Source organism: Lontra canadensis, unplaced genomic scaffold (assembly GCF_010015895.1).
Source record: "Lontra canadensis isolate GAN:19392208 unplaced genomic scaffold, GSC_riverotter_1.0 scaffold28, whole genome shotgun sequence".
In the NCBI taxonomy this organism is placed as follows: domain Eukaryota; kingdom Metazoa; phylum Chordata; class Mammalia; order Carnivora; family Mustelidae; genus Lontra; species Lontra canadensis.
The window spans coordinates 2,645,187-2,670,117 of record NW_022631022.1 but is presented as its reverse complement, the minus strand read 5'-3'; the positions used below and the strand labels follow the sequence as shown (position 1 = coordinate 2,670,117).

Genomic DNA, 24,931 nt, shown 5'->3' with positions numbered 1-24,931 from the left:
AGTAGCTGAAAGGAGAGGTGAAGTGAACATTTCCTGCGCTTGGGCCTGTGTTTGAGGGCTGCAAATGACATAAATTCTCACTTAGATGGACCCATGCGGGACCATCAGTGTTGTAGGAGGATCTGGTGGAGGAAGGCCATTGTGTCATTTATAAAACAGAATCCTCTTGCCTCCTCCTCGGCTGCTGTGAGGATTTAGGAAATCACAGAACGCAACTAGCACAATGGTTTACAGAAAGAGGGGCCTAACAAAGGTGGATTGCCTTCCTTCTGCCTTTATGTAGTTTGTGAAGAAATGGAGACCCAATGAGACGGAATTCCTTTTATGAGCTGGACCTTTGTGTCCTGCTCCCTTCTGCTGTTACTGCCTTTCCTGGGAATGCTTGCTTCCCAACCCCACCCCCTCCCTCATACTCATACCTTTTCTAGGCTAAGTCTGCTCATCTTTTCAAGTATAGCCCCGAGCCTTGGGACTCTGCCAGTTAAAGTTCAAATCCTAAGTCTCTTACATACAGGGTGTATAAACTCTGAGGTATTTATTCATCTGTAAAATGAGGAGAGTTCATGCTAAAGGGCAGTAATTGCAAATTACACACATATTTTGTATATTTGTGAGGCTTAAAGGGCTGCCTCACATAAATCATTAATAAATAATGTTACTGTTTAGCTTAGTTACAGTGTTACTATAGTAATAATGTGACTGTTTGGTTCAGACATCTCTTCCAAGAAGTGTTCCCATGAACCAACCCCTTCCCAAAGCAGATGAAGGGCTTTGCGTCTGTATTCCGCTGGCAGTGTCCATCCCTTTGTTACTGTAATCAGTAATGACTGTTTATCGAGGGCCTGTTATGTACCAAGTGCTGTATCATGTGCGTTCGCTACTTTTCTCATTATTGGTCACACCGACCTTGTGATAGGTCTCTTTTGCCTGTATTCCACATGTGGAAACCATGGCTCGGTGTTTGTTTTCCTCTCACTGGTCTGTGAGTGTCTGCAAGTCAGGGGCCATGTCTCATTCCTTTCTGTGTCCGCAGCTCCTAGCGGAACGGCAGAGAGTGGCTCGCCCTTCAAGGGCTGTTAAACCGGTGGAAGTGTGATTAACTTGTGCCAGAACACACAGGAATCAACAGTGGAACCAGGCCAAGAAGCCGTGTCTCCTGCTCCTAACACAGTCGTTCATCTAGGCCAGTGTTTTTCTCTTCCCGCTACCTTCCACGTACTTTATGCTGTGTGTTTGATGGAGAGCTCTAACTTTATGTCCGTTCCAGAGAGAGGAGAGTTTCAGCTTATTCCTGGAATAACCAACTTGCTTTTCCCTTTGTCTGGTGCTGCCCCCACTTTTCTCTGGAATTTCTTTTCTGGCTCCACCAGTTACCGCTCTTTGGCATGGAGAGCTGCTCTGTGAGCCAGACGGGTCTCTGGACAGATACCTTTGTTGGAGAGTTCATTCCTTGCCCAGCCAAGAAAGGGAAGTCACTGGGACTTTGGCTTCGGTGAGCTGTGTGCGCAGGCAGCTTGGCCTGGCTCTCCGCGGTTCAGACTCCTGCTGTCGTGCGTCTTCTCCAGAAGCTCTGAAAGAATTCACTGGGAGCCCTGGGCTGTGGAATGGTATTCTTGCACAATGTGATTCCTGAGCAAGAACAATGAGTGGATGGTTCCTGGAAACCTGAGTAAGGGTGACAGTGGGACAACTCAGTCTCCCTGCCTCTGTCTTTAGGCTTCCTTGCTGCCAGTAATTTTTCCCTCTGGTCTAAATATATTCTTTTCCTGATGAAATTTAAACTCCGTTTCTTCTCATTATGCCCTTGAGAGAAATGGGGAAGAAGTGAAGAGGTTTTTTCTTTGCCTCACATTCTTTATTCCCACTAGTCGATACTGATTTTACTGGTGATAACTTAGTGATTATTTCAGTGAGCGTTTGCTGTGGAATAACCAGCCTAACACTTACTGGTTTATTTATTTTTTATTTTTTTCATTTTTTAAAAAGATTTTATTTATTTGTCGGAGAGAAAGAGAGCACAAGCTAGGGGACAACAGGCAGAGGGAGAAGCAGACTCCCCACTGAGCAGGGAGCCCGATGTGGAACTCGATCCCAGGACCCTGGGATTGTGACGTGAGCGGAAGGCAGGTGCTTAATCTACTGAGCCATCCAGATGTCCCAGCACTTAGCAGTTTAAAAATAGCAGTGTATAGGGGCGCTTGGGGTCTCAGTCATTTGAGCATCCAACTCTTGGTTTTGGTTCAGGTCATGATCTCATGGGTCGTGAGATCCAGACCTATGTGGGGCCCCGTGCTCAGTGTGGGGTCTGCTCAAGATTCTCTCTCTACCTCTCCCCCGCTCTCTGTCTCTCTCAAATATCTTTAAAAAGAGAGAGAAACAGCAGTGTCTTACTTTCTGTAACTTTGTGGGTTGGTTGGGCCTCCTCATGTTTTCACTCATCCTCTGAGACGCTAATGCCCTGGCTTCTTTCCACAATGGCCTTGGGGTTGAAACTACTACTGACGTAGAAGGAGGGCTAACCCTAGTCAAGCACGATTTAAAGCTCTGCTTCCGTCAGGTTTGGTAATGTCCTCTTGGCTGAGGGGGAAAAAAAAAAAAGAAAGTCATGTTATCAAGTCAGGGCTTAAAATGTAGAGGGACAGATTCTGTCTCGTTGCGAGCAACTACAAAATATTATGGCCACAGTTTTTTCACTCTATCCTGGTGCCAGAAGTTCAGCATTTGGGAAACCTTGGGCACGTTGTTTAACTTCTCCAAGCCTCAGGGAAATGGAGAGAATAGCCTTCCTCCAGGGCTCTGAGGATTGAGACGATGCCTACACACACTTAAAAAGGTGCTTGACCGACATAGTTGACATATATGTTACGGCCGCTTAGCAGATGAATTAGTAGGTTTTTATGATTGCCAGACACTGGTTTAAGCATCTCAAAACACTTAAAAGTTTTGAGATCCTGGGAAAGTTCAGAGAATTTTTTGAAGAGCTGGACCCACACACCTGTGGGGCAGGGACCCGGGCTGCTCTGGTTGGGAGGTTGGGTTGTGTCAGCAGAAAAGCCGCTAGCTTCATGGGTTGCTTCGGCTTTCTTAGCCTCACGACGGGTGTGGTACTAATATTCACCAGTTGCTTTTTCAGGGAGAGGAAGAGCCATACGGTTAGTTGGGGAGAAACTGACGGTTTTCACGTGCCATTTAGGTCCTGTTTTTACAGCTAGGTAGCAGTCTCTTGAAAATTTTTTGTTTATCTTTAGTCGACTGGGTGAGTTGAAGGACCCTTGGTGCTAGTGGGATACCCTGCCTGGGCCTGCATGTGGCTAGCTTTCCTGCCTTACTGATGTGTCCATGCTGGGTGCAAACCAGATTCTCCCCCTCATTCCTGGAGTGATTTGTCTCTGCTGCCACAGAGTGGGACTTCGTGGGCAGGACTGGTACAGCTGATATTCCCAGTGTTTGAAGTGATGGCCAGCTGTTCTGGACTCTTCATTTGTAGGGAATGCTCGGAAGGCAAGCTCCCCACCCCCCTACCCTGCCTCCCACCCCGGGAGCCACCTGCACCTCGCACAGCCTTAGGCTGTAAAGGGAGCTCACAACCCATCACTGTGCTTGTCCCACTTGCCTTTGGGTTGGTGGGTGGTGGAGAGGGGCACTAAGTCCTGGGACCAGCCCACAAATCCAGCTCCCTGCCTGACCCCTGCCCCTGCCTGCCCCCTGCCCCCCCTGGGATGCTGGGTGGCAAAGAAAAAAAAAAGACTGGTAGGGAAGCAGTGTGCTGTGATCCTGTAGCCAGGGCACAGGGGTGCAAGAGCACTGGGCTCTGGGGGTTCCAAACAGACCCGATTTGGCCACTGGCCGCTGGCAAAATCAAGGGCAGAGAGAGGACTGGTGGTGAAAAAAGAAAGGAATTTATTCCAGTGAGGCGACACCAGGAAGACGATGGACTAGCGTGTTCAAAGTGCTGGAAACTCTTTCTTTCTTCGTCTTTTTTTTTTTTTTTTTAAGATTTTATTTATTTATTTGATACAGAGATCAGAAGTAAGCAGAGGCAAACAGTGGGGGAAGCAGGATCCCCGCTGAGCAGAGAGCCCCATGTGGGGGTCATGACCTGAGCTGCAGGCAGAGACGTAACTGACTGAGCCACCCAGGTGCTCCACTTTCAGGTTTATGTAAGGAAAATGTGGGACAGAGGTCAGGTTTGTCATTGTCTTGGGGTCAGTCACACAGGGTCTTGTTGGCATCAGGGCAGTCCTTATTGCTTGAGGGGATAGTTCCCATGTCAGGATGCTCTTCCCTCCAGGTCTTTTGCCTGAGTTAGAAGAGGAGCTGGAAAGAAGAACTTCATTATTAGAAAGAACGGACTGAGGTCAGAGAGGTAGTAGAAGTCTTCTGTCAGTCTGTCCTGGCATTGGGTAGACACCCTTGGGTGTTCAAAGGGCGGAGCAGCCTGTGTGGCTCAGCCTGGTGTGTGTGGTTTGTGGGCTGTTGGTTGGGGAGTGGGGGTTAGCTGTGTGAGCCCCCTGGGAGTATAAGCTGTGTCTGGAATCTATGAGTAGCGTCCCGGTGTATGGTCATGGTTAGGTATGTGTTCATGTTGCTCCATGTTTATTTGCCCTTCTCCCCGTTGGCTTCCCCCATCCAAGGAAAGTAGTATCTGTATAATATTCATAGAATACCTACCAAGTTTAAGGTACTGAGTGAATCACTACAGAGGGCATAAAGATGGCTCAGAAATGAATTGTGTCCTCCAGCAGCTTGGAGTTTAACAGGGGAAAAGTGACTCTAAATACATGGTGGAACACAGCCAGTGTCATTTTTTATGCATGAATCGCTACCCTGCCAACTTTCAAATAGAATTTGATGTGATATAATTAGTCAGGATTCTTTGGTTGTGTCAGAAATCCAATGCAAGATTACTTAATGAAAAGAGGGTATGTATTGGCGTGGGTTACCTGTTAGAAGGCAGGGATGAACATGGGGTTGAAATGACAGTTTTAGGACCCTATTACCCCTCGTCCTTAAGCCTCGTGTTGTGGGCCCCCTGTATAGTTGGAATCTTTTCACTGGGGGCAACATAGACGCCCCCAGCCCCGGGGATTAGTACTGTGTTCCCCAAAAAGAGATCTGCCTCTCCTGCAGGATTGAATCACTGATTGGCTCTGCTAGCAGTGCCCGCCCACTACTGGGCCAATCACTGTGTTCCAGGGGCTAGCGTAGTCTGGTTGGCCATCTGGGATTATAAACCCACCCCCTGGCGAGATAGATGGGGCTTCTTGGTTGACTCCCTAGCAGAAACCCCAAAAGAAAAGAGGGGGTTGATTCCTGGAGGGCGGGGTGGAGGAACAGATGCTGAAAGCTAGCAAATTAGGAAGAAAAATTATTTTTCGCTACAAATAACGATTAAGCCCTGGGTCAGAGAGATAAAAACTGTTAACAGATCAAAACAGTAATTACACATTTAAGCAGAGGTGGGTAGACTGGTGGCCCACAGGCCACATATGGTGTATTGCCTATTTTTGTAGGGCCTGCAAGCCAAGAATTGTTTTTCAGAATTTTGTGACATGTGATAATTGTGTGAAATTCAAATTTCGGTGTCCATAATGAAGTTTTGTTGGAACATAGCGTGCTTATTTAAGTGTTTTCCGTGACTTTTTGTGCTATAATGGCAAAGGTGAGTGGTTGCTTGTGAAAGAGACCGTATGGCCCTCAGAGCCTAAAAATATTTGCTCTGTGATCTTTGTCAGAAAAAGCTTCCTGACTACTGAGTTTTAAGGGGAAGATGAATTCCCCGATTGAGGAAACTTTAGAATTTAAGCACAAGACTCAGCTCTAAGGTTTTCAGCCTTGAGTGCTTGGTGAAAACATGGATGGCGTAGGTAGGAGAGAGGGTTTTTCCCTGATGCTGAAGCTCAGAAAGGAATTAACCACAAAGGTTTTAAGGCAGTTTTTCCACTCCCTGTGGAAGGAGCTCCTAGATCTGGTGCATGTAAAAGCTGGCTCCTGTGGTTAGGCTGAGTTCCAGGGTGGAAGGTCGGGTCCTAAGGATGTAGCTCCACTTCATGCCACTTAAAGCAGTGATTCGTGTTTCCAGCTTGTTCTTCGTAGCCTGCTCCACTAATCAAGGTCTTATTTTGATCGAGACTCTGAAGAAACATTATGTAAGTTAAAGTGATAGACAGTTCATACAGCTTAGCCCATAAATTGTTTTTCCCTCGGAGTTGCTGGCTAGTGAAGATCCATAAATGCCAAGAATAGTTTTAAATGTTGCCTCAACTCGTTTTTCTTTCCCTTCAGTCAGATGGGGCAGTGTGCCTGTCTCATCATGATATGCTGTGCTGGATGAGGACCCTGGCCCGCAGCGCCCCCGCACAGCCAGCCTTGATTTCTCAGGGGTGCATGGCCAGTGGCTCTCTTCAGAGCTAGAGGAGTTTGTACTGGGGGCCCTCCTGCTGGGAGGGCACTCTGGGCAAGTTCCTTATTGCCTGGGGCATGGTCAGGTCTGAGTGAGAGATAAGTCTTCTGCCGAGACTTCAAGAGTGCTTTTGGATCTCAGTCCTGGGGACAGCTGGGGTCTCCAGAGCACGTTGTGGGTGTGTGAGCAACAGTCCCTGGAGGAACCCATGTCCTCAGCCAGGGTCAGGGTTTAGACCCCTGACATCTTCCTGTCGCTGTCGGCACTGATAGGCAAGATCAGAAGTGCCCCAAATATGTTTTTGGTTGTTGTCATTTTGCAAGCTGTTTGTGGCAGACTCACCTGTGGTGAGTTTCTGAATGGCTTCTTCTGTGATCCTTGGCAGACACTGTCCTACCTGCTGGTCCTCTTCTGGTATCCTGCCAGGCTTCCCTGAACAGAAAGTTTCACAGTGGCCCCTGAGGCTGCACACGGGGTTCCGTACTGATGACAGTCCCTGTCTGGGTGGCAAGGGTGTGTCCCGTGGCCTCCATCTGTAGGCTGTCCCAGGCGTCCAGGAAGTGGCCGGGCTGTGCTCCTGCTTCCTTTGCCGGCCAGTCTTATCCACCAGTCATGTGGTGACAGCCTCAGGGGGGGCAGTGAATTTACGGGAATAACCGATTCCTTTGAACTCGCTCTAGACTGCTCTACCTTACAGATGGAGAGAAACAGAGTGGCTAATTAGTAGCTAGAATCCAGTATGCTGGTCTCTTGGTGAGAAATGTGAGTCACGTTCTCTCTAGAATTACCTCAGCTGCTAGACCCACAGCGATGGATGGTGGCTCCAGATGAGTGTCTCTTAGCTCTTCAGGAGAGGCAGATGGGCTGCTGGAGGAGGGAGAGTGCTTCCTCAGTCCCCTGGGGGAAGCACTGTGGAGGGGGTGTCATGTGTGCCGAGCTCTACAGCAGGGAGATGGTACACAGGTGGCAGCATCCGGGAAAGGAATACCAGGTGGAGCGGAGCCCAGGATCGTGGCACCGAGGCAGAAAACACAGGAAATAGCAAGTTGTTTGGGTTGTCTAGGGTTCCTGATGGCATGTGGTGGGAGTCCGGTAAGGGATGCTTGAAGCACTCAAGGGGGTTCTTCACGGTCCTGCCCAGGAGCTGGACATTGTCATAGGCAGCGGAGAACAAAGGAGGGGTCCTACACAGGAAAGTCAGGTGAGCTATCCTTTGAAGAAGAGGGCCCTGGCTGTTGTGGCTAAGATGAGCTGGAGGGGGGAGAGGTCAGTTAGGAGGCCATTGGCATGGTCTAGTAAGAGAAAGTGTGGGTCAGGATAGTAGCCGGTTGGGGGGGGAGAGGGGAACAGGTGCAGGGGGAGGTGGTCAGGGTTTGTTCTGGGAAGCCCCTGGAGAGCCAAGGGCAGGTGCAGTGCATTCAGATGGGGAAGGGGAAGAGGGATTAGAAGACTTGCCCAGGGACTGGTCCCAAGCCAACTGTGGGACAAGGGAGCATGAGGCCCAAGCCTCTGCCTCAAGGCTGTACCTGATCCCTTTAGGAGAGTCCTGTTGGGCCAGGCTGAGGGTCCTGGAAGAGCTGTGTCATGTTCCTTCTCACTTCACAAAGCCTCATTTCTAAGGGAAGCCTGGGGCTGGGACTGGCACTCTCCTCAGTTACAGATAACTTCTTGAGGAGGACCATGGGCCCAGGAGAGCATGCCTGAGTCAGAAGTCAGGTGATCAGGCGAAGAGCAGATGTCATTAAGTGTAGCTCAGGATGGAGCCCAGCTTCTGCGGCCCCGCACCACAAAGTGACCACGTCATCTAGTGGTACATCTCTGCGTGAGGCTGGGAGCCAGCCGAGCAGGAAGCCTGATATGGCTCTTGATCCCTGGACCCCCGATCATGACGTGAGCTGAAGGCCACTGCTTAACAACTGAGCCACCCAGGCGCCACGGTCATGCCTTACTTTGGTGGAGTTACAGTGATGTTACTGGAAATTCTCTCTTACTTGGTATTTAAAAATGAGCAGATCTCCGGCTCTCTCTACTTTTCCTTTTTCCAGTGTCTTTTCTCCCCCTCTCCTGCTGCTGAGCAAGTTAGCCTTCAGCAAGTCAGAACAGGTCTTTTAGCTAATTTCCCTTTCTTGAATTGTGGATGCTGAGCATCCAAGTCAGCATTGTTTTCCTGCCTGCAGGTGGGTGATAGGCTTTGTGATAGACCACAGATAGTCTGGCCTCTGAATTGGCCTGCATCCTGCAAAGGGAAATGTGTGCTTGAAGGCAGTTTCTTTTCTTTCTTCTTCTTTCTCTCTCTCTCTCTTTTTTTTTTAAAGATTTTATGTATTTATTTATTTGAAAGAGAGTGAGCAAGAGGGTTTCCACAAGCAAGGGGAGAAGCAGGCAGAGGGAGAAGCAGGCTCCCCACTGAGCAAGGAGCCCGATGCTATGCGGGACTCAATCCCGGGACCCCAGGATCATGACCTGAGCCGAAGGCAGACTCTTAACCAGCTGAGCCACCCAGGCACCCAGAGGCATTCTCTTTTAATGGAAAAGTTACTTTGTGATCTTTGGGAAGGGACATTTCTTTAAGCCTTGATTTCTCTGTCTATAAAATGGGGCTGTTCTGTCAATTATTATTAAGGGTTCATTGAAAATAAGAGACTAAGAATCAGCTTTTTCCATGACTGCCTTTCCCCTTTTTCTTTTCCTTTTGCTGTCTCTTACCCCCCGCCCCGCCATCCTCTTGAGTATAACCCCTATACCTTTTGCTGTGGCTTTTGTTACATCCTGTTTTAAAAATGTTGATCATTTCTTAGAATGGCATGTACTAATGAAAACCAAATTCTGAAAAAGAAAGATGGATTCAGAACGCTCCCAATAATGTCTCGTTTGTTAACATTTGCGTGCCTTTGGGTTCAGAGATGAACACTGAATTTGCAGAAAGGGGTGCACAAAGGTAGAAAATGAAAGCACTTCAAAACTAATGAATCTTGGGAGGGGAAAACAAAAATTAAATTACACTTGGTGGCCTTGGTTGTAAGAAGTGGAGAGAGGAAAGAGCTGCATGTTAGGACCTGGACTTCGTGCTCTGAAAGTTCCCTGCTTGAACTCTGCTGTTAGGCAGAAGGAGGTAGGAAGCAGCCTCTGGTTTCCCTTTAGCAAATTTCTGCAGGTGGGACCTTCCCAGAGCAGGAGAAGGAAGTGAACTCTCCCTCACCAGGAGCAGAGAAGCCTTTTCTCTCACTGCCAGACTTAAAGGATTTGTCGATCCCAAAGTCATATCACATTCCCAGATAGAGCTTGTTATGTCTATAATGTGAGTGTTCCCCTTTCCCAACCACAACTTTAAAAAAATTGAGATAAGGGGTGCCTGGGTGGCTCAGTGGGTTAAGCTGCTGCCTTCGGCTCAGTTCATGATCTCAGAGTCCTGGGATCGAGCCCCGCATCAGGCTCTCTGCTCAGCAGGGAGCCTGCTTCCCCCTCTCTCTCTGCCTGCCTCTCTGCCTGCTTGTGATCTCTCTCTGTCAAATAAATAAATAAAATCTTTAAAAAAATAAATTGAGATAAGATTGACATAGAACATTGTGTTTTGAGTGTGCGGTCTGCCGATGGGATGGGTGCATCTTTTGGGAAACGATCACTGCAGTAAGTTTAGCTAATATTCGTCGTGACATGATTACATTTATTTTTCTTGTGATGAGAACTTTTAAGATGTCCTTGGAGGGCTGCCTGGTTGGCTCGGTCAGTAGAGCATGCAAGTCTTGATGTTGGGCTTGTGAGTTTGAACCCCAGGTTGGGTGGAGAGAAAAAAGATGTCCTGTCTTAGCAGCTTCCAAGTGTATGGTCCCGTATTGTTAACTCTAGTCACCGTGTTGTACGTTCCATCCCATGATGATTTCTCTTACAACTGAAAGTTTGTACCTTCTGACCACCATCCCCTGCACCTGAATAAGGGCTTTTCTGGAACTTTGGCGTACAGCTCAACATTTGCCCTGTCATTTAGAGCTTAATTATCAAGGCTCCGGATAATGAAGAGCCTGAGTGCTACTGTAGCCTCTGCCATTGGCTTCATGTGTCATCTTGACAGACGGCTCCCTGACTCTGGGCCAATGTGTTTCTCATCTGTACACGGGGGTGTATGGGGCTTGCTTCTCCCCATTGTTGTGAGGATTAGAGAGGCCTGTGTATTTAAAAGCCCTGGCATAGGAGGTCTTCATGGAACCAGAGCTTTTGTGGGGTCTTCCCAGGCCTGGGCTCACCTGCCCCATCTCCCCACCCTAGCCTTGCAGCCACATCTGTCCTCCTTTGCTGGGGGAAGGCAGCGAGGGGGAAAGCTGTGCTCTTGGGAAGGTTGGGTGGCAGAAGTTTATAGTTCATGGCTAACTGAAAGGTTTGGGATTCTCTCTGAAAGTTAATTATCTTTGCTCTTTAATTGGCTCCCTGAGGTCATGGATAAGGTAACTGGAGGTGGCTTTGTGGAGACCATTATTTGACATACCGGGGTCAGCCACCTTTCCCTTCTGTTTCTTCACCTTTAGAGAAGGGTTAATAGGGATCTGCTGGGGTTGCTAAGAAGAGGTCATTTGAGGCCGAAAGGAACCATTTAAAAATCTCTTTGCCTCTGTTTCTTTAACCTTTGACTCCCTCACTTATCCAAAGTCCTCTCCCTTTTGGTTTTAGCCTTTGTCACGGATGAGCCAGAGTGTGGCTTCCAGGGGTCACTCGGTTTGCTTCTCCGGAGCTCTCTTTTCTTTCCTCTTCCTCCTCTTGCTTCTGTGCTCCCCAGTCCCTTCCTTGCATCTCTGCCCTCTGTTCCTTCGCGCCCGGTCTCCTTCCATCTTGTGTCCCCAACCCCGCCCCCATAGGGAATGCAGATTCCTGTAATAGTCTTCTCTGCTGAACAAAAGGAGGTTCCTCGAATATAGTACCTTTTGGCGGGCTGACCCTCTCCTTGCTCCATCTGCCTGCGAAGGACCTTGCCCACTAGTCAGGCTGGCGTTGAGCCTGGCTGGCTGGGAGAATTCAGGGCACAGTCCCCAGTGCCCTGAGCATCCCTCTCTCCTTGCCCTTACCATCATACCCACAGGCACACGTTCTTGTTACTTTCCGTGTTCTGTCTCCCCTAGCGGTGATGGCCTTGAGGACACGGACAGGAACTGGGTCCCTTTTACTCATAGCTCAGTTGTAAGTGTTTATAGAATAACCCAGTGACCCACTGAATTATTTAATCCAAACCCTTTGTTTTACAGGGGTAGAGAATGCTCAGAAATTAAGTTAAAATCATTTGCTCTTGGGGGTAGAATCAGAAGGCTTTGCACAGTAGTTATTTCTGGGGCAGAAAATAGGAGAGAAGAAAATACTTCATCCACTTAGTTTTTTCATGAAAAACTAAAAGGAGGTTTCATAAAACTTCCTTGTTTGTGTTTGGAAAGGGGCTTACCTGTTCTCATTGTTGTGGGGGCTGAGCAGGATCAGGGCCACAAACCTTCACCTCTCATAGGTTTCCCGGGGTAGCTTGTCAGCCTGGGGGCCTTGTGGATGCTGGATGCTTCCTTCACAATGCAGCCTAGCCCGCCGGGTCCTGCGGCTCCTCCCAGCCTCGCCCTCCTGATATTGGGGGCGAGAAAGGGCCTTGGGAAGCAGAGGGGACCTGGGCCTGTGATTTCAGCAGTGGTTGAGGTTGCTGCTGGGAAAGCTGTGGGGGGAAGCAAGATGAAACAAGCCTCCCAGGGCTCCAGGAGCAGGACAGGAAGGGGATGCAGAAGAACTCAGCACCCGAGAAGCTGAGGGGAGGGTGAGTGGGAAAGGTGCACGGTTCACCTGCAGGGACCAGCACAGTTAGGGGGGCAGGCCTGAGCTTGGGGTCTGGGTCATAGCAGGAAGCTGGGGAGGTAAGGCCAGAGCAGTGGCAGGCTGGGAAAGACCAGCTGAGAGGCAGGGGCTGTCCTGCCAGAGAAGGACAGTGAGCATAGGACAGGACAGAGGAGGGAGGGCGGCCATTGTGGAGAGCAAAGGGGGGGATGATGACAGGCGGAGGAAACAGTCTGTCTGGACTTGGGTGACATGGACCTCTTCTGCCCCCAGAGAAGAGCCTGATGGGGCGGGGGCCGCCAGGGGAAGCATGCATTGGCCTGGGGTCTCAGCCACTTGCTCTGGAGTTGAGTGATTTCAAGGCCCAGGTCTGCAAGCAGCTTCTTGTCTGCCCTTCCAGGTCACCAAGCAGGGCTGTGTGCCTTGCCTGTGGCCCCAGGGTGTGGTCCAGGCAGGGAAAAGCCCTCAGGATTTCCCTCCGCTCCTCGACCCATCCCCCATGGTCTCTGCAGCCTCCCAGGCAGTTTCCTTCCCTGGCGGTGGGGGAGGCCGGAGCTGACAGCCAGGGATGGAGGAAAGCCGTGTTACATAAGTTTGGAGAAAAAGAGGCTTGCTTGCCATGTGAATAGAAATCAGATCCCAGCAGCGACAGAGGCCATGTGGCCACTCCTGAGCAGCATCTGAGGCCTGGAGAGAACCTCTGAGCCAGCAGAGGAAGGAAGAGTGGGTGGGGAGCACCTGGGGGGCTCAGGTGGTTAAGTGGCTGCCTTCAGGTTGTGGTCCTGGGATCGAGTCCTACATCGGGCTCCCTACTCAGCGGGCAGTCGTCTTCTCCCTCTCCCTCTGCTGCTCCCCCTGCTTGTGTTCTCTTTCTCTCAAATAAATAAATAAAGTCTTAAAAAAAGAAAAAGCTCTGGTGGAGGTGGGTGGGGGCTGCTCTCTGTTGGGGAGGGAGGAAGCAGGGCTCTGGTGCCGTGAACTGCTCATCGTGCTCATTGTGGAGGGTCGCCTGTGAAAGAATCCTTTGTCCTGTAAGGGGCAGGGGTGCCGTGTGCCATGTAAATGCCCACCCTGCACCAGGTCGGTCCTGGTTACCATCGGGTGAGGTCACAAGTGCCGTGACTATTAGCACCGCGGCACTGAGAGGCAGGTGGGTGCCAGGGCTGCAGAGGGAACGGCTCAAGACTGCAAGTGGAGGGGGGGGCGGGCAGGCAGGGCAGGGATTTGAATACAGGTCCCTTTAGCCAGGGGTGCTCTTCAACTTGAGAACAAGGCCCAACTTGCCTTGGGCACATTTGGGAGGTGAGGGAGGCACAGGAGTGAAGGGCTGGGGCATCTGGTGGCAAGTGTTGGAGTGTCCGGTGTGTGCTGTCCCCACAGCGCCATCTCCCAGCCAGCTGTCCCCAGCTCTGTCCTGCCACTCCACAGAGCCCACTGCATCCTGAACATTATTAACCAGTGTGTTTGAAGGGGTTGCGCAGGAGGCTACACGACAGGAAGTGGCTGAGGGGAGCAGAGTTGGGTCATGTGACAGGGGTTGGGCGAGAAGAGGACAGGCCTAGGTATCAGAGGTCTGACTTTCTGGTTCCAGCTGCACCCAGTTTCTGCTGTGGGACCTGGGCCAGGTTCCTAGACCCTTCTGGGCATTAGACTGAAGGGGAGAAGCCAGATTCCCTCTCACATTACTTCTGATGCCTGCATTCTAGAAGTCTGTATGTAGGAGACACAGGGAGGGTGCCGGGGTTGGGAAAGGTCTCATGTCCTGTGCCATGGTGAGGGCTGGGTCTTGGGAGGACCACACCAGTGGCTCTGAGTGCTCGTGTGTGTACATGGTGAGTTCAGAGCCATTCTATCACAAGGGTTTTGGAGCCCCTGGTGCATGTTGGTTACAGTCCTGGCTCCTGGCCCACAGTGGTGAGGCCCTCTGGTGGAGGGGGTGGTGAGCACAGAGGCGCTTTAGCGGGAATGTGGGCTGAGGTGGGAGGCGCAAGGGAAAGGACCTACTGGGATAGGAGAGGGTGTTTTTTTTTTTTTTTTTTAAAGATTTTATTTATTTATTTGACAGAGAGGGATCACAAGTAAGCAGAGAGGCAGTTGGGGGGGGGTGGCAGGCTCCCTGCTGAGCTGAGAGCCCGATGTGGGGCTCCATCCCAGGACCCTGAGATTGTGACCTGAGCTGAAGGCAGAGGCTTAGCCCACTGAGCCACCCAGGCGCCCCAGGAGAGGGTGTTTTTGTGGTGTTTTTTCCCACTTTACCCTTGGAAAGAAACTTACAAAGACTTGTTAGAAACTGTTTAAGGATAAATACAAGCATGTACCATTTCATCATGCTATGCAGATACTGCACTTTTTGCAAAATGACGGTTTGCATCAGTCCTGTGTTGAGCAAGTCTATACCATTTTCCCAACATCGTTTGCTCCCTCCATGTCTCTTGGTCACATTTTGGTAATTCTTGAATTTTTCAAACTTTCTCATTATCATATTTGTTACGGTGATCTGTGATCAGTGATTATACTTTGCTGAAAGCTCAGGTTAACCATGGTTAGCATTTTTTAGCAATAACGTATTTTTAAATTCAAGTATGTACATCTTTTTTTTAAAAGACGTAATGCTGCTGTATATTTAATAGACTACCATCTAGTGTAAACATAACTTTTAAAACATATATTTATTTGGGAGTGAGTGAGCATGGGTGGGGAGCAGGAGAGGGGGAGGGAGAAGCAGATGTCTCCCTGCTGAGAAGGGATTCCCCAGCTCCCCTCACCCCACCTGGGGCTCGATCCCAGGACCCTGATATCATGACCGGAGCTGGAGGCAGCTGCTTAACCAACTGAGCCACCCAGGTGTCCCAGCATCACCTTTATATGCACCAGGAAACCCAGACAAATTATTTGACTTCCTTTATTGTGATACTCACTTTATTGTAGTGGTCTGGAACTGAACCTGCCAGATCTCAGAAGTGTTCCTGTCAGTGCATTCATCTGAGTATTGAAGGGAAAAATAATAAAATGGGAATAGTGGTTCTAGCAGTTTTGGCTTATGGGGATTGTTTTTTTTCCTCTAATTTTCCAGATATTCTATAATTTCTGTAATAGTGTCTCTATTACTTCTGTCAAAGACTGTCTGTCTGGTTTATGCTTTGCTCCTGGGTATGACCTGCTTACTACGTGGCTCCTACTGCTGATGTCTGCCCACAGAACCCTGGCCTGGGGATTTTTGCCAAGTCCCAGCCTCATCTCCCCACCTGTAAATGAGAACGCTGGACTCTTCTGCCCACTTGACAGGGCAGTGGTTTGAATCAGGGGAAGTGGGGGAAGAAAAACATTTGAAAGTTAACCTCCTTCTGCAAAGGGAAAGGCTGATGAACTAGTAGTCATGGGGGCAGCCGGTGGGAAGTGGGGAGGGTCCAAGTGCAGGGAAGGGGTTGGGGCTGATTCTGGAGGCACTGCCTTGCCTGGCCCCAGTAGGGCAGCGAGGGGCTCTCCTTGACTGACAGTGGGCCTCAGCTCTGTAGGCTGTTTGGGAAATCACTTCCGAGAAAGGCAATCATAAGGTCTCACTCCCAGCCTCTGCCACATGTATTCAGAAAATGATGCTCTGTGCTTGGTATCAAGGTCAAGCATTGAAACTCCTGCCCCCATCCCATCTCCCTTTAGTCTCTGGTCTGTAGCCTTAGCAAGCATACAGGTTTTATTAGTTGTATTTTTCTTCCCGCCTCATGATCCAGTCATAGATACTCGGTCTTGCCAGTAAGGGTGATTGAAGCAATGAAGTTTGAAATCTTGATTATTCATGATAACTGACTACCTCCTGTGGGTCATGTGTTCAAGTTCGGATTCTCAGGGTGGGAATCTGCTGCCTTTCTGTCCTGGTTGTACAACAGGTGGTTGTTTCCTCTCCTGAGAATCATTTCCCAAACCCTGAATAAGGGGGCATAAGGGACCTTGGTGTCCAGTGTTTGCAAGCCAGGGGCTGGCTGTGTGATGGTCGCAGGTACTTGGACTTATGGTCAGGGCTGGACTCTCTGGAGAATGTTGACCCTTCTCCCTCCCCAGTCCACCCGTGTCAACTCCCTCCCTTTCCGTGTTCTCTCCCCTGCAGATGTCAAGCCTTCCAACATCCTCGTGAACTCCCGTGGGGAGATCAAGCTCTGTGACTTTGGGGTCAGTGGGCAACTCATCGACTCCATGGCCAACTCCTTCGTGGGCACAAGGTCCTACATGTCGGTATGAGCAGTGGGTTCCGTTTCTCCAGCATCTTGCCTGGTAGGGGATAGGAGCCAAGCGGGTAGCTTCCCCCATGGCGCCAGGGGGTAGATGATGGCGGGGAGGAGAAGGAAATGAGGGAGGAGGCATCGGTGGCTGCATCGGCATGTTCTCTTCTCACCCCCATGCCACAAGCTTCACAGGGGCAGGGATAGGACTGTGGGGGGGTGGGGGGTCTCAGTTGTCCCTAGGGGCTGGCTTGGGGCCTGGCATGTGGTAGGTGCCCGTGGAGTGCTAGGCAAGTAGGCTAATGTTTGGTTGACTGAACAGGTGGTAGTTGGCTAGTGTGTTCCAGAGAAGGATTCAGAAAGGGGGAGATGTGACTCTGGGTGAGTGGGGATCTCCGTGGAGATCCAGGCGTGGATTAATCCGGTGGGGAAGTAGAGGCTGGGGCATCCCGGCACACAGGGTGTTTTCTGAGTTCTCTTCCACATCCTTGAGTGAGCTCATCTGATGTGTGTGGTTGCCCTGTGAAGAGCAGATTATCACTCCCATTTTAGAGATGAGGAAAGGCAGATGCAGAGCCTGGACTGAAAGCCAGGTCTCCTTGCCAGTTAGTCCCCTGTGCTCAGCACGCCCTCACTTGCCCTTTGGGTCCAATTCCACACCTGCTTCCGGCTTCCATGTGTGGAAGTTGATGCCCACATCCTCATTCCTTCTCGCCCGCCCCCTGCCCCCACCTGGGCAGCCATGTCCGCATGACTGGCCCAGTGCTGACCCACATTTCCGCCCCCTCCACTTGAGTGACACAGTCTTTCAGAAACATGAAACAGGGCTCTTTAGGTTCTTCCCTCAGTGTCTAAGAACTGAGCAGCTAGCATTCTGGGCCACTCACCTGCCGCTGCAAAGTTCAAAATCTGTCAGCAGGCCCTGGGACCCGTTGATCAGGGTTAGTGGTTTGGGTGTTTGTGGTTACGTGATCAGTTCCAAAATAGTCCAGTGTTTGAGTTAGTGAAAATTCCTATGGGAGATATTAATGATGTCCAAAAACACATACAGTGGTCAGGATGAGATTTTTTTTTTTGTGGAGTTCTTGAAATACATGTGCTATTTCAGTTAAGGCTGGATAAAAATAACGCTTTGTATAGTAATATGTACTTTTCCCCCTAACTCTTCCTGCCAGTAACAGCCCTTATTTGTATAGCATTTTGCGACATCTAACATCTGTTCCCATTGGGTTTGGCCTTCTCAGTAACCCCATTAGTAGAGCGGGTGTTTTCTGATGTCCGTTTTGTCCTCACCACCACCTTCATCAGCTCCACTTTATAGATGAGGAAACTGAGGCTCAGGATCACATAGTTTACAAGTCACAGAATTGGGACTTGAACTGGGGTTTCCTGACCCCAGATCCTTTGCCTTTTCTACTGTTCCATGTTGTCCAAGGACAGTCAGTGAGTCTGTGGTGATCTGGTCTTAGAGCTCAGCTTTCTCGACTCTCAAGGCCACTGTTCTTTCGACCCACCACACAATTCGTTCATGACCCATGTTCTGGAAGCATGTTCCACATCCAGGTGACAAGATGAGCCCTGCAGGCTGGGCTTTGAACCAGCTACCCTGCACGTCCAAGACAGTGACAAGGCGGGGCAAAACTGGGTACAGTTGAAGCAGCAGCTGGGGTCCAGGCAGGCCGGAGGCTGTTAGTTGAGGGCCAGGAGGAGGCATGGGTCAGAGCCATGGGAGCCAGGTAGGATTTGAACACAGTGGTTGGAGGCAGGTCAGAGACCAGATTAAAGCAGTTAATGGAGGTCGCAAAGAAGATAAAATGCATCAATAGATCCAGGGCTGGGGCCCAGTCCAAGCAGGGCAGCCCACTCCCTACAGTGCACACAAGCCTCAGAGGCAGGGAGGCCTGAGGCCCCCCTTTGAGCCTCCACGGGGTGGGCCTCTCCCTCAGCCGCAAGGGCCCAGATTAGCTCACAGGTGATCAGAACTGTGTCTGTCTCTCGTGCAGCCAGAAAGACTCCAGGGGACTCACTACTCGGTGCAGTCGGACATCTGGAGCATGGGGCTGTCTCTGGTTGAGATGGCGGTGGGGAGGTATCCCATCCCTCCCCCAGATGCCAAGGAGCTGGAGCTGGTGTTTGGGTGCCCAGTGGAGGGAGATGCGGCGGAGACACCACCCAGACCCAGGACTCCTGGAAGGCCCCTCAGCTGTGAGTGGCCTGGTGTGGGCCCCACTTGGACTGGGGGCAGAGGGGCGGGGTCCCTTACTCTGTTGGGTTTTGGGAGGGCTGATTCACTGGATATTCTCCCGAGACTGCCTGCCTGTCTCTGGATGCTGGGCTGGGGCGGGAGGCAGAGCAGGCAGAGGTCTCCAGGGGGGTGTTAGATTATTGCTACTAGCAACATCTTCTCCCCCTCTGTTGAGTGTTGGCTGTGTTCCTGGCATGGCATTTAGCACTTTATAGGTGCTGTCTGATTTTTAAAAACCATGACTTTTTTTTTTTTAGGTAGGTTTTTTTTTTTTTTTTGAGATAGAATTCATACAACATAAAATGCATATTTTGAAGTATACATTTCAGTGGTTTTTAGTATATTCTTCATGTTATACACCCATCATGACTGTGTTATTTGAGAACATGTCCATCACCCTAAAAGAAACCTCACTTCCATGAGCAATCACTTCGTCTCTTCCTACCCCCAGCCCCAGGGGACCAGTAGACACTGATCTACTCTGTGTCTCCATGGATTTGCTGAGTATTATCTAATTTTAATAGTGAACGTGTATGAACACTATTATAACCTCTAGAGTCAAGGCAACTGAGGCACAAAGTGCCTGGCTTGTCAAGACTGCACACCATAAGTGGCCAAGCCAGAGTCCTAGGTGCTGAGCGCTGTGCAGCACGGCCTGCCTCTCTGATCATGCATACTGAGAATTAAACCTGGTATTTGGAAGATCCTGGCCCAGCCACCATCTTCTGATGTACTTCCTACTGGGACATTTGTGACCAGGACGACCTGGTATCTCTCCATGGGAGGCCCTCATAGGAGAGGGCATATATGAAGGGAGAAATAGAGGAAGGCAGGGATAGCTGATGGTGGTGGGTCACTGGAGGGATTGTGGCTGTGGCCTTTGAGGCTGGACTGGGACTCCGGAGGATAGAAGGAAGAGACCCAAGTTCAGGGAGAACTAAAACAGTCCTTGAGTTACTTAGTTATTACCTCATTTTCTCCTCTCTCAGTGTAAAGAAGGGAAGAAGGGCAGGCATGATTATCCACCTCCACTGTAGCAGAGTCCATTCTCAGCAGTCAGTGGATTTGCTCAAGGTCACAGACCTGGGGGGTGGGAGAGCCCAGAATCCTACCCTGGCTGACCAACTCTGTGGCCTCTGCTGGTCCGCTCTGTGTTCGGCCTTATCTGTGTCTCTGCTTATTATCCATGACCCTGTTCCGGTCCCCAGGACCCATGCTCCAATCCCTAGCCTCATGTTGACAAATAACTTACTGTTTTTCTGAGAAGTGTTTTCTTTTTTCTTGTGAAATATGTAGCTTATGGAATGGACAGCCGACCTCCCATGGCGATTTTTGAACTGCTGGATTACATAGTCAACGAGGTAAGTGCTGCATGGTTTCTTTGACCTTCGTATTTGCTTCTCTTAAGCAAACAGTTAATTTGATTGGGATACCTGTTAGCTGTTCGAGCAGTGGGGCTTCTTGGGCCCTGAGGGTTTCTCATGGGGCATCGTGCTGTTGGAGTGGGGGGCAGGTGTCCCTTCCCCAGGGAACAGCCTTGGGTAGCTCTGTGTTTGTCCCTTTCTCAGTCAGGAGCCCCCAGTGTGCCCACGCCATGCCTGTGGCTTCATTCATCAGGCAGTCCTTGTGCACTTACTGTGGGCTGGGCACTGTGGGCTGAAGGTAGGGATGAGGCGGGGTCCACAGGTGGAAAAACAGAAGTCCCTGGTAGCGAAGACCACTAGCTCCATTGGGAGGAAAGGCAAATACATACATCCCTGTAGGGTAGGGTTTTCTCTGGTAAGTGCCTTTAAAAACCAGTAGGTGTAAAAAAAAAAAAAATGACAGTGTAGAAATGGAAGATATTCACTATAGACTGTGTGGAAAATACTACAAAGTACTGTGTATACTGTGGTCAATTCTTTAAAAAGTCTTTATGGAAAAAATCTATGCATGTATGTGCATATGAAGTCTGGAAATTATTAGGAAACAGTGGTTTTCTTGGGGTGACGGAAGTTTCTTTTGGCTTATTGCTGCTGACTGACTTTAATGCAAAGAACACATTGTTTGTGTAACACCTACACCAGTAGGTTTAAGTGAAAAGAGGACAGAGGATGGAAGAGAAGGACCAGCAGTCCTCCAACCCGGGTTAGAGGGGGTGGGAAGCAGTGTGGCAGGGGCGGGTGGGACAGGGCTGGAGGAGCAGGGCTTCGGGACGGGATGTTGGGTGGCAAGGCCAGCACAGCCGCCTGAGGGGCAGCATGGATAGTGGGTGAGAAACGACCAGTTCTGTGATGTTGGGGAAGCTGCTGGGGTGCACGGTCAAAGGCATAGCCCTGTGCTCTTCTTCCTCAGACTAGCAGAGTGACTTTTCATATTCCTACTGCGCTCTAAAACCAGACCTCAGAAAGGTCCCCTTGTCCCTTACAAACTCAACAGGGAAATCCTGCTTCCCTCCAGCAGTTAATAACTCACCGACCAGGGAGGTTAACTAACCTCTCCTTACTGTCCAGCTTTATGCCAAGCACCCTGGGACATGGAACAGAAGTTCAGGATGTGACCTCGGCTGCTTAAGTGCCTTGTGTCTGTGGTGGTCGCGAAGGCCACCCTCTACTGCTGGGATCTGAGCTGGGTGCTAGGTGGGGTGGTGGGGGGAGCCACATTAAGGGAGGAGCTGGCCCCGTAAGCCGCTGCCAGTCTCCTGCTGGGCCCTGCTTGCCTTGGGGGAGGGATGCACAGCTGGCTTCACCACCCTCTTCACACACGTGAGAAAGCTCAGGCTCCAGGATGAAAAGTAGCTCAGGTCCTTTCCACCTAGTGCTCTTCCCTCTTTACCAGCTACACCCCCAGGCCTCTGGGCTGCACGGCAGCAGGTGCAGGCGCCTCACGACCTCTGCTTTGTCACCCTTTTGTCCCCCATCCTACTAGCCTGGCCTCAGGAGGCCAAGCTCTCCGTGTCTCCTTGAGTGTTCCCTCTACCCCCCTCAGCAGGTGGCCTGAGAACTGGGACGTTGAGTCCCTGACTCAGATGAGGCTTGCTGACTTGCTGTGCCGGTGAGGCCTGGGCGGGGGAGAGGCAGGGCTTTCTAGGCAGTGGCAGTGTCTGCTTGGCAGTGTCAACAGCTCGCCTGCTCATCTTGTGCTGCACATCGAAGCAGCGACCTCTCGGGCACGGTCTGGAGTCGGCTCCCGGAGCTCCACTCAGACCCGGCACAGGTCACGGGAGGGTGCAGAGCATGAGCCACCTGTTCCGGGGCTCTGTCCCGGTGACCCTGCGTGGCCTCCACTGCGTACCCCCTGTCCTCACGCTGATGCCTGCACACGGCTGCATTCCTGGCTGGTCTTGCAGACCCAGCCTTCCGTCTGCTACTGTTTTATTATCCGTCTTGCACCCTTTCTTCGGGGCTCAGAAAGGGGAGACATATTATTACTCTTCAGGTAGCTTCTGTGACATGCGCAGTGCTGACTGGCCTGGGCTACGTCTGCACAGCCCCCCCCATAGCTGCTGCCGCTAGTAATTGCTGGTGTGTGTCCATGCCACACTCCAAGGTTTACAGTTGGCAGTGTCCGTGGGAAAGGGTCCCAGAGACCCTGAGGCCCTCCTCATCTCACAGGAGGATGAACTAAGGCTTACAGAGAAACAGTGATTTGTTCAGTCACTAGACAAGTGAGTGGCAGAGCACTAACTGGGCCGCAATTCTGAGTGTGCTTTGTGAGTCCAGCGGTTCCACCTGGGTGACCCCGCAGGCAGTCCCCGGCCCCCCCAGCCCTGTCCTCCCATGGCTGGAGAAGGAAGCCAGGCCTTTCTTATGTCTTGACATATATTTGCAGCCTCCTCCAAAACTGCCCAGTGGAGTGTTCAGTCTGGAATTTCAAGATTTTGTGAATAAATGGTAAGTCTGCGACTTGCTCTCTAGAAGAGTTATGCTGGTTTTGTCACACACACACGATCCCCCTAGCCCCCGGTCTTGGGGGAGCAGAGCTCTGCCCTTTTCCCTGCACTTCAGAGTGCCACGACTTTAGGGACTGGTCTGACTACAGCAGTGGGTCAGAGCTGCTGCTTTTGGCACCTGCTCTACAGGGACTGGCAGGTTGCCTTTGGGTGGTTTAATTCAGCAAGCATCTGTTAACCTGCAGGCAGGCCACTCTGCTGAACAGGAAGGCCTTGGAGAAGGCTCAGGCCCTCAGAAGCTACAAGGCATGGGGAGGGCAGGCATGTAAATGTTAAGTAACTGGAGTGGGAACCAGTGCCAGGCAGTCTCTCTCACATTATCTTTTTCTTTCAGCTTAATAAAAAACCCAGCAGAGAGAGCAGATCTGAAGCAACTCATGGTAAGGCCACGGATTTCCAATTTGTACACAAATTATTCGTTTGTTCTCTGTTAGTCATCTGCCCACTACTCCCTGAGCCCATTCCCTGCTCTGCCTTGACTGCTGTGCTCCCGCTGCCCCAGGGGCTGCAGGATCCTGAACGTCAGCCTCTTGTGTCCCCCCAGCAGTGTAAAGGCCAAGCGGGGGCCCTTCTGGCAGCAGCTGGCCACTTTAGCACTGACTGCTGCCCCAGGACGGGTTCCAGGGGTACCTTCCAAGCGAAGCTCTAGCCCCAGGACTCTTGACCTTTCTTTTCAAGGTTTTTTAACACCACTTACTCTCCATTTCCCTGCACACAGGTTCATGCCTTTATCAAGAGATCTGATGGGGAGGAAGTGGATTTTGCAGGTTGGCTCTGCTCCACCATTGGCCTTAACCAGCCCAGCACACCGACCCATGCAGCTGGCGTCTAAGTATGTGGGAAGTGGTAGAGAACGAGTCCCCTGCCCAGTGGTGTGCCATGTCGCTTCCGGGCCTCTTGCCCGTGCTTGTCTCTGTTCAGACGTGCATCTCACCTATGACAAGGGATGAAGAACACAGCATGTGCCAAAATTCTATTTGTGTCATTTTTAATATTATTGTCTTTATTCTTCCTGTTCTCTCCCTAAGTGGATTGGCTTTGTGCTTGGGGCTATTTTTGTGTATGTCGATCAACACATGCGCAATGTGGAATTACAGTGAAACTTTGGTGACTGTGGGTAGTCATTCTTACTTACTGAAAATTGCACTGCTCTTTCCTCACCGTGACTGGCTAGCTGCCTGTATTTTCAGGATTCTGACACTTGGTGGTACTGCATTCTTGCCAGGCAGACCTTCCATTTGAGCAGGAAGGGGCCTTGTAAGATCCTTCACAGGCAGTGCATGTGAAGCATGCTTTGCTGCTACAAAAAAGAACATCAGAAAGTATATATCATGTTATTATATTTTTGCTTTTGGTGTAGAATGAAGCAATTTCTATCAAAATCTAGCCAGAGCCCTTCACTGCCATGATAGCTGGGGCTTCACCAGTCTGTCTACTGGGATGATTGTAGACTTCTGGTTGTATTTCTATATTTATTTTTAAATATATTATGTGGGATATTTAGTGGTTTATGTCTCTTTGAGTTTGAATTAGTGTTTCTAAAATGGTGGTTACTTTGAATGTTACAAATGGATCAAGGCATTAAAATGTATGCGATTTCTTTCCCCAAATCCAAGCACTGATGCTATTGTAAACAAGTGTGTATAGTGCCTAAAAACTGTATGAAAATCCTTTTAACCATTTCAGTCCAGATGTTTAACAAATCTAATCTCTTATTCTAATAAATATACTATCAAGTTAAAAGGATGGAAAAATATGTCTACTTTTGTGGTAGGATTTTCAGTGTCTCTGGTACACACACATACACAAAGTCAGACGATTTGGCCAAGCCTTATAGTGAGGGCACAGGTGGAGACAGGAAGGAGGCTGGAAGACAGAAATGCCACACTGAGGACAAGTTCCATGCTCTGGACTAATGGATCTTCCTGTGATTCCAGGCTTTGGACTTTGTCCAGCCCTTTCCTCCACTTATGTGTGAATCTTCCAGCTACCTTTCCTGTGGACCTGTGAATAGATCCCATCTCTTCCTGCCATTTCGACACAGGGAAAAGCAGGTGGGGCTTGTGGTGTCACCGGTGTGCTCCCAGGGGCACACTGCTCTTGGCTTGCCATGCCTGACTGGTGTGGGAGCCTCCACCTGGGACACCCAATCCTGTGCTGCTTTCTTCCACTGAGCAGTACTCTCCCCTCTTTTACCAGTGACTTCTTTACACTTTCTTGGAGAGGAATGGACCTGATACTGGCTTTGTCCTGCCTGCGAGGTAGCAGTGAAGTCACAGAAAACAAAGCCATATCCCACTGACCTTTGCTGCCCAAGTGACTTTCAGAACTTGAGATACTTGTGA

The 24,931-nt window shown here is 50.3% G+C and overlaps 1 protein-coding gene across 2 annotated transcripts in view; it reads left to right on the top strand.

The window, feature by feature from the left end:
• MAP2K1 (mitogen-activated protein kinase kinase 1) overlaps positions 1-24,340 on the top strand; it is a 77,949-nt gene extending 53,609 nt beyond the window's left edge. For both annotated transcript variants that reach the window (XM_032864639.1, XM_032864640.1), the window contains exons 6-11: positions 16,299-16,423; positions 18,414-18,615; positions 19,952-20,016; positions 22,466-22,527; positions 22,921-22,966; positions 23,305-24,340. In XM_032864639.1, the coding sequence (XP_032720530.1) occupies positions 16,299-16,423; positions 18,414-18,615; positions 19,952-20,016; positions 22,466-22,527; positions 22,921-22,966; positions 23,305-23,418 (614 nt within the window). In that variant the 3' untranslated portion in view covers positions 23,419-24,340. The remainder of the gene's footprint in view (positions 1-16,298; positions 16,424-18,413; positions 18,616-19,951; positions 20,017-22,465; positions 22,528-22,920; positions 22,967-23,304) is intronic.
• Positions 24,341-24,931: the final 591 nt, after the last annotated feature.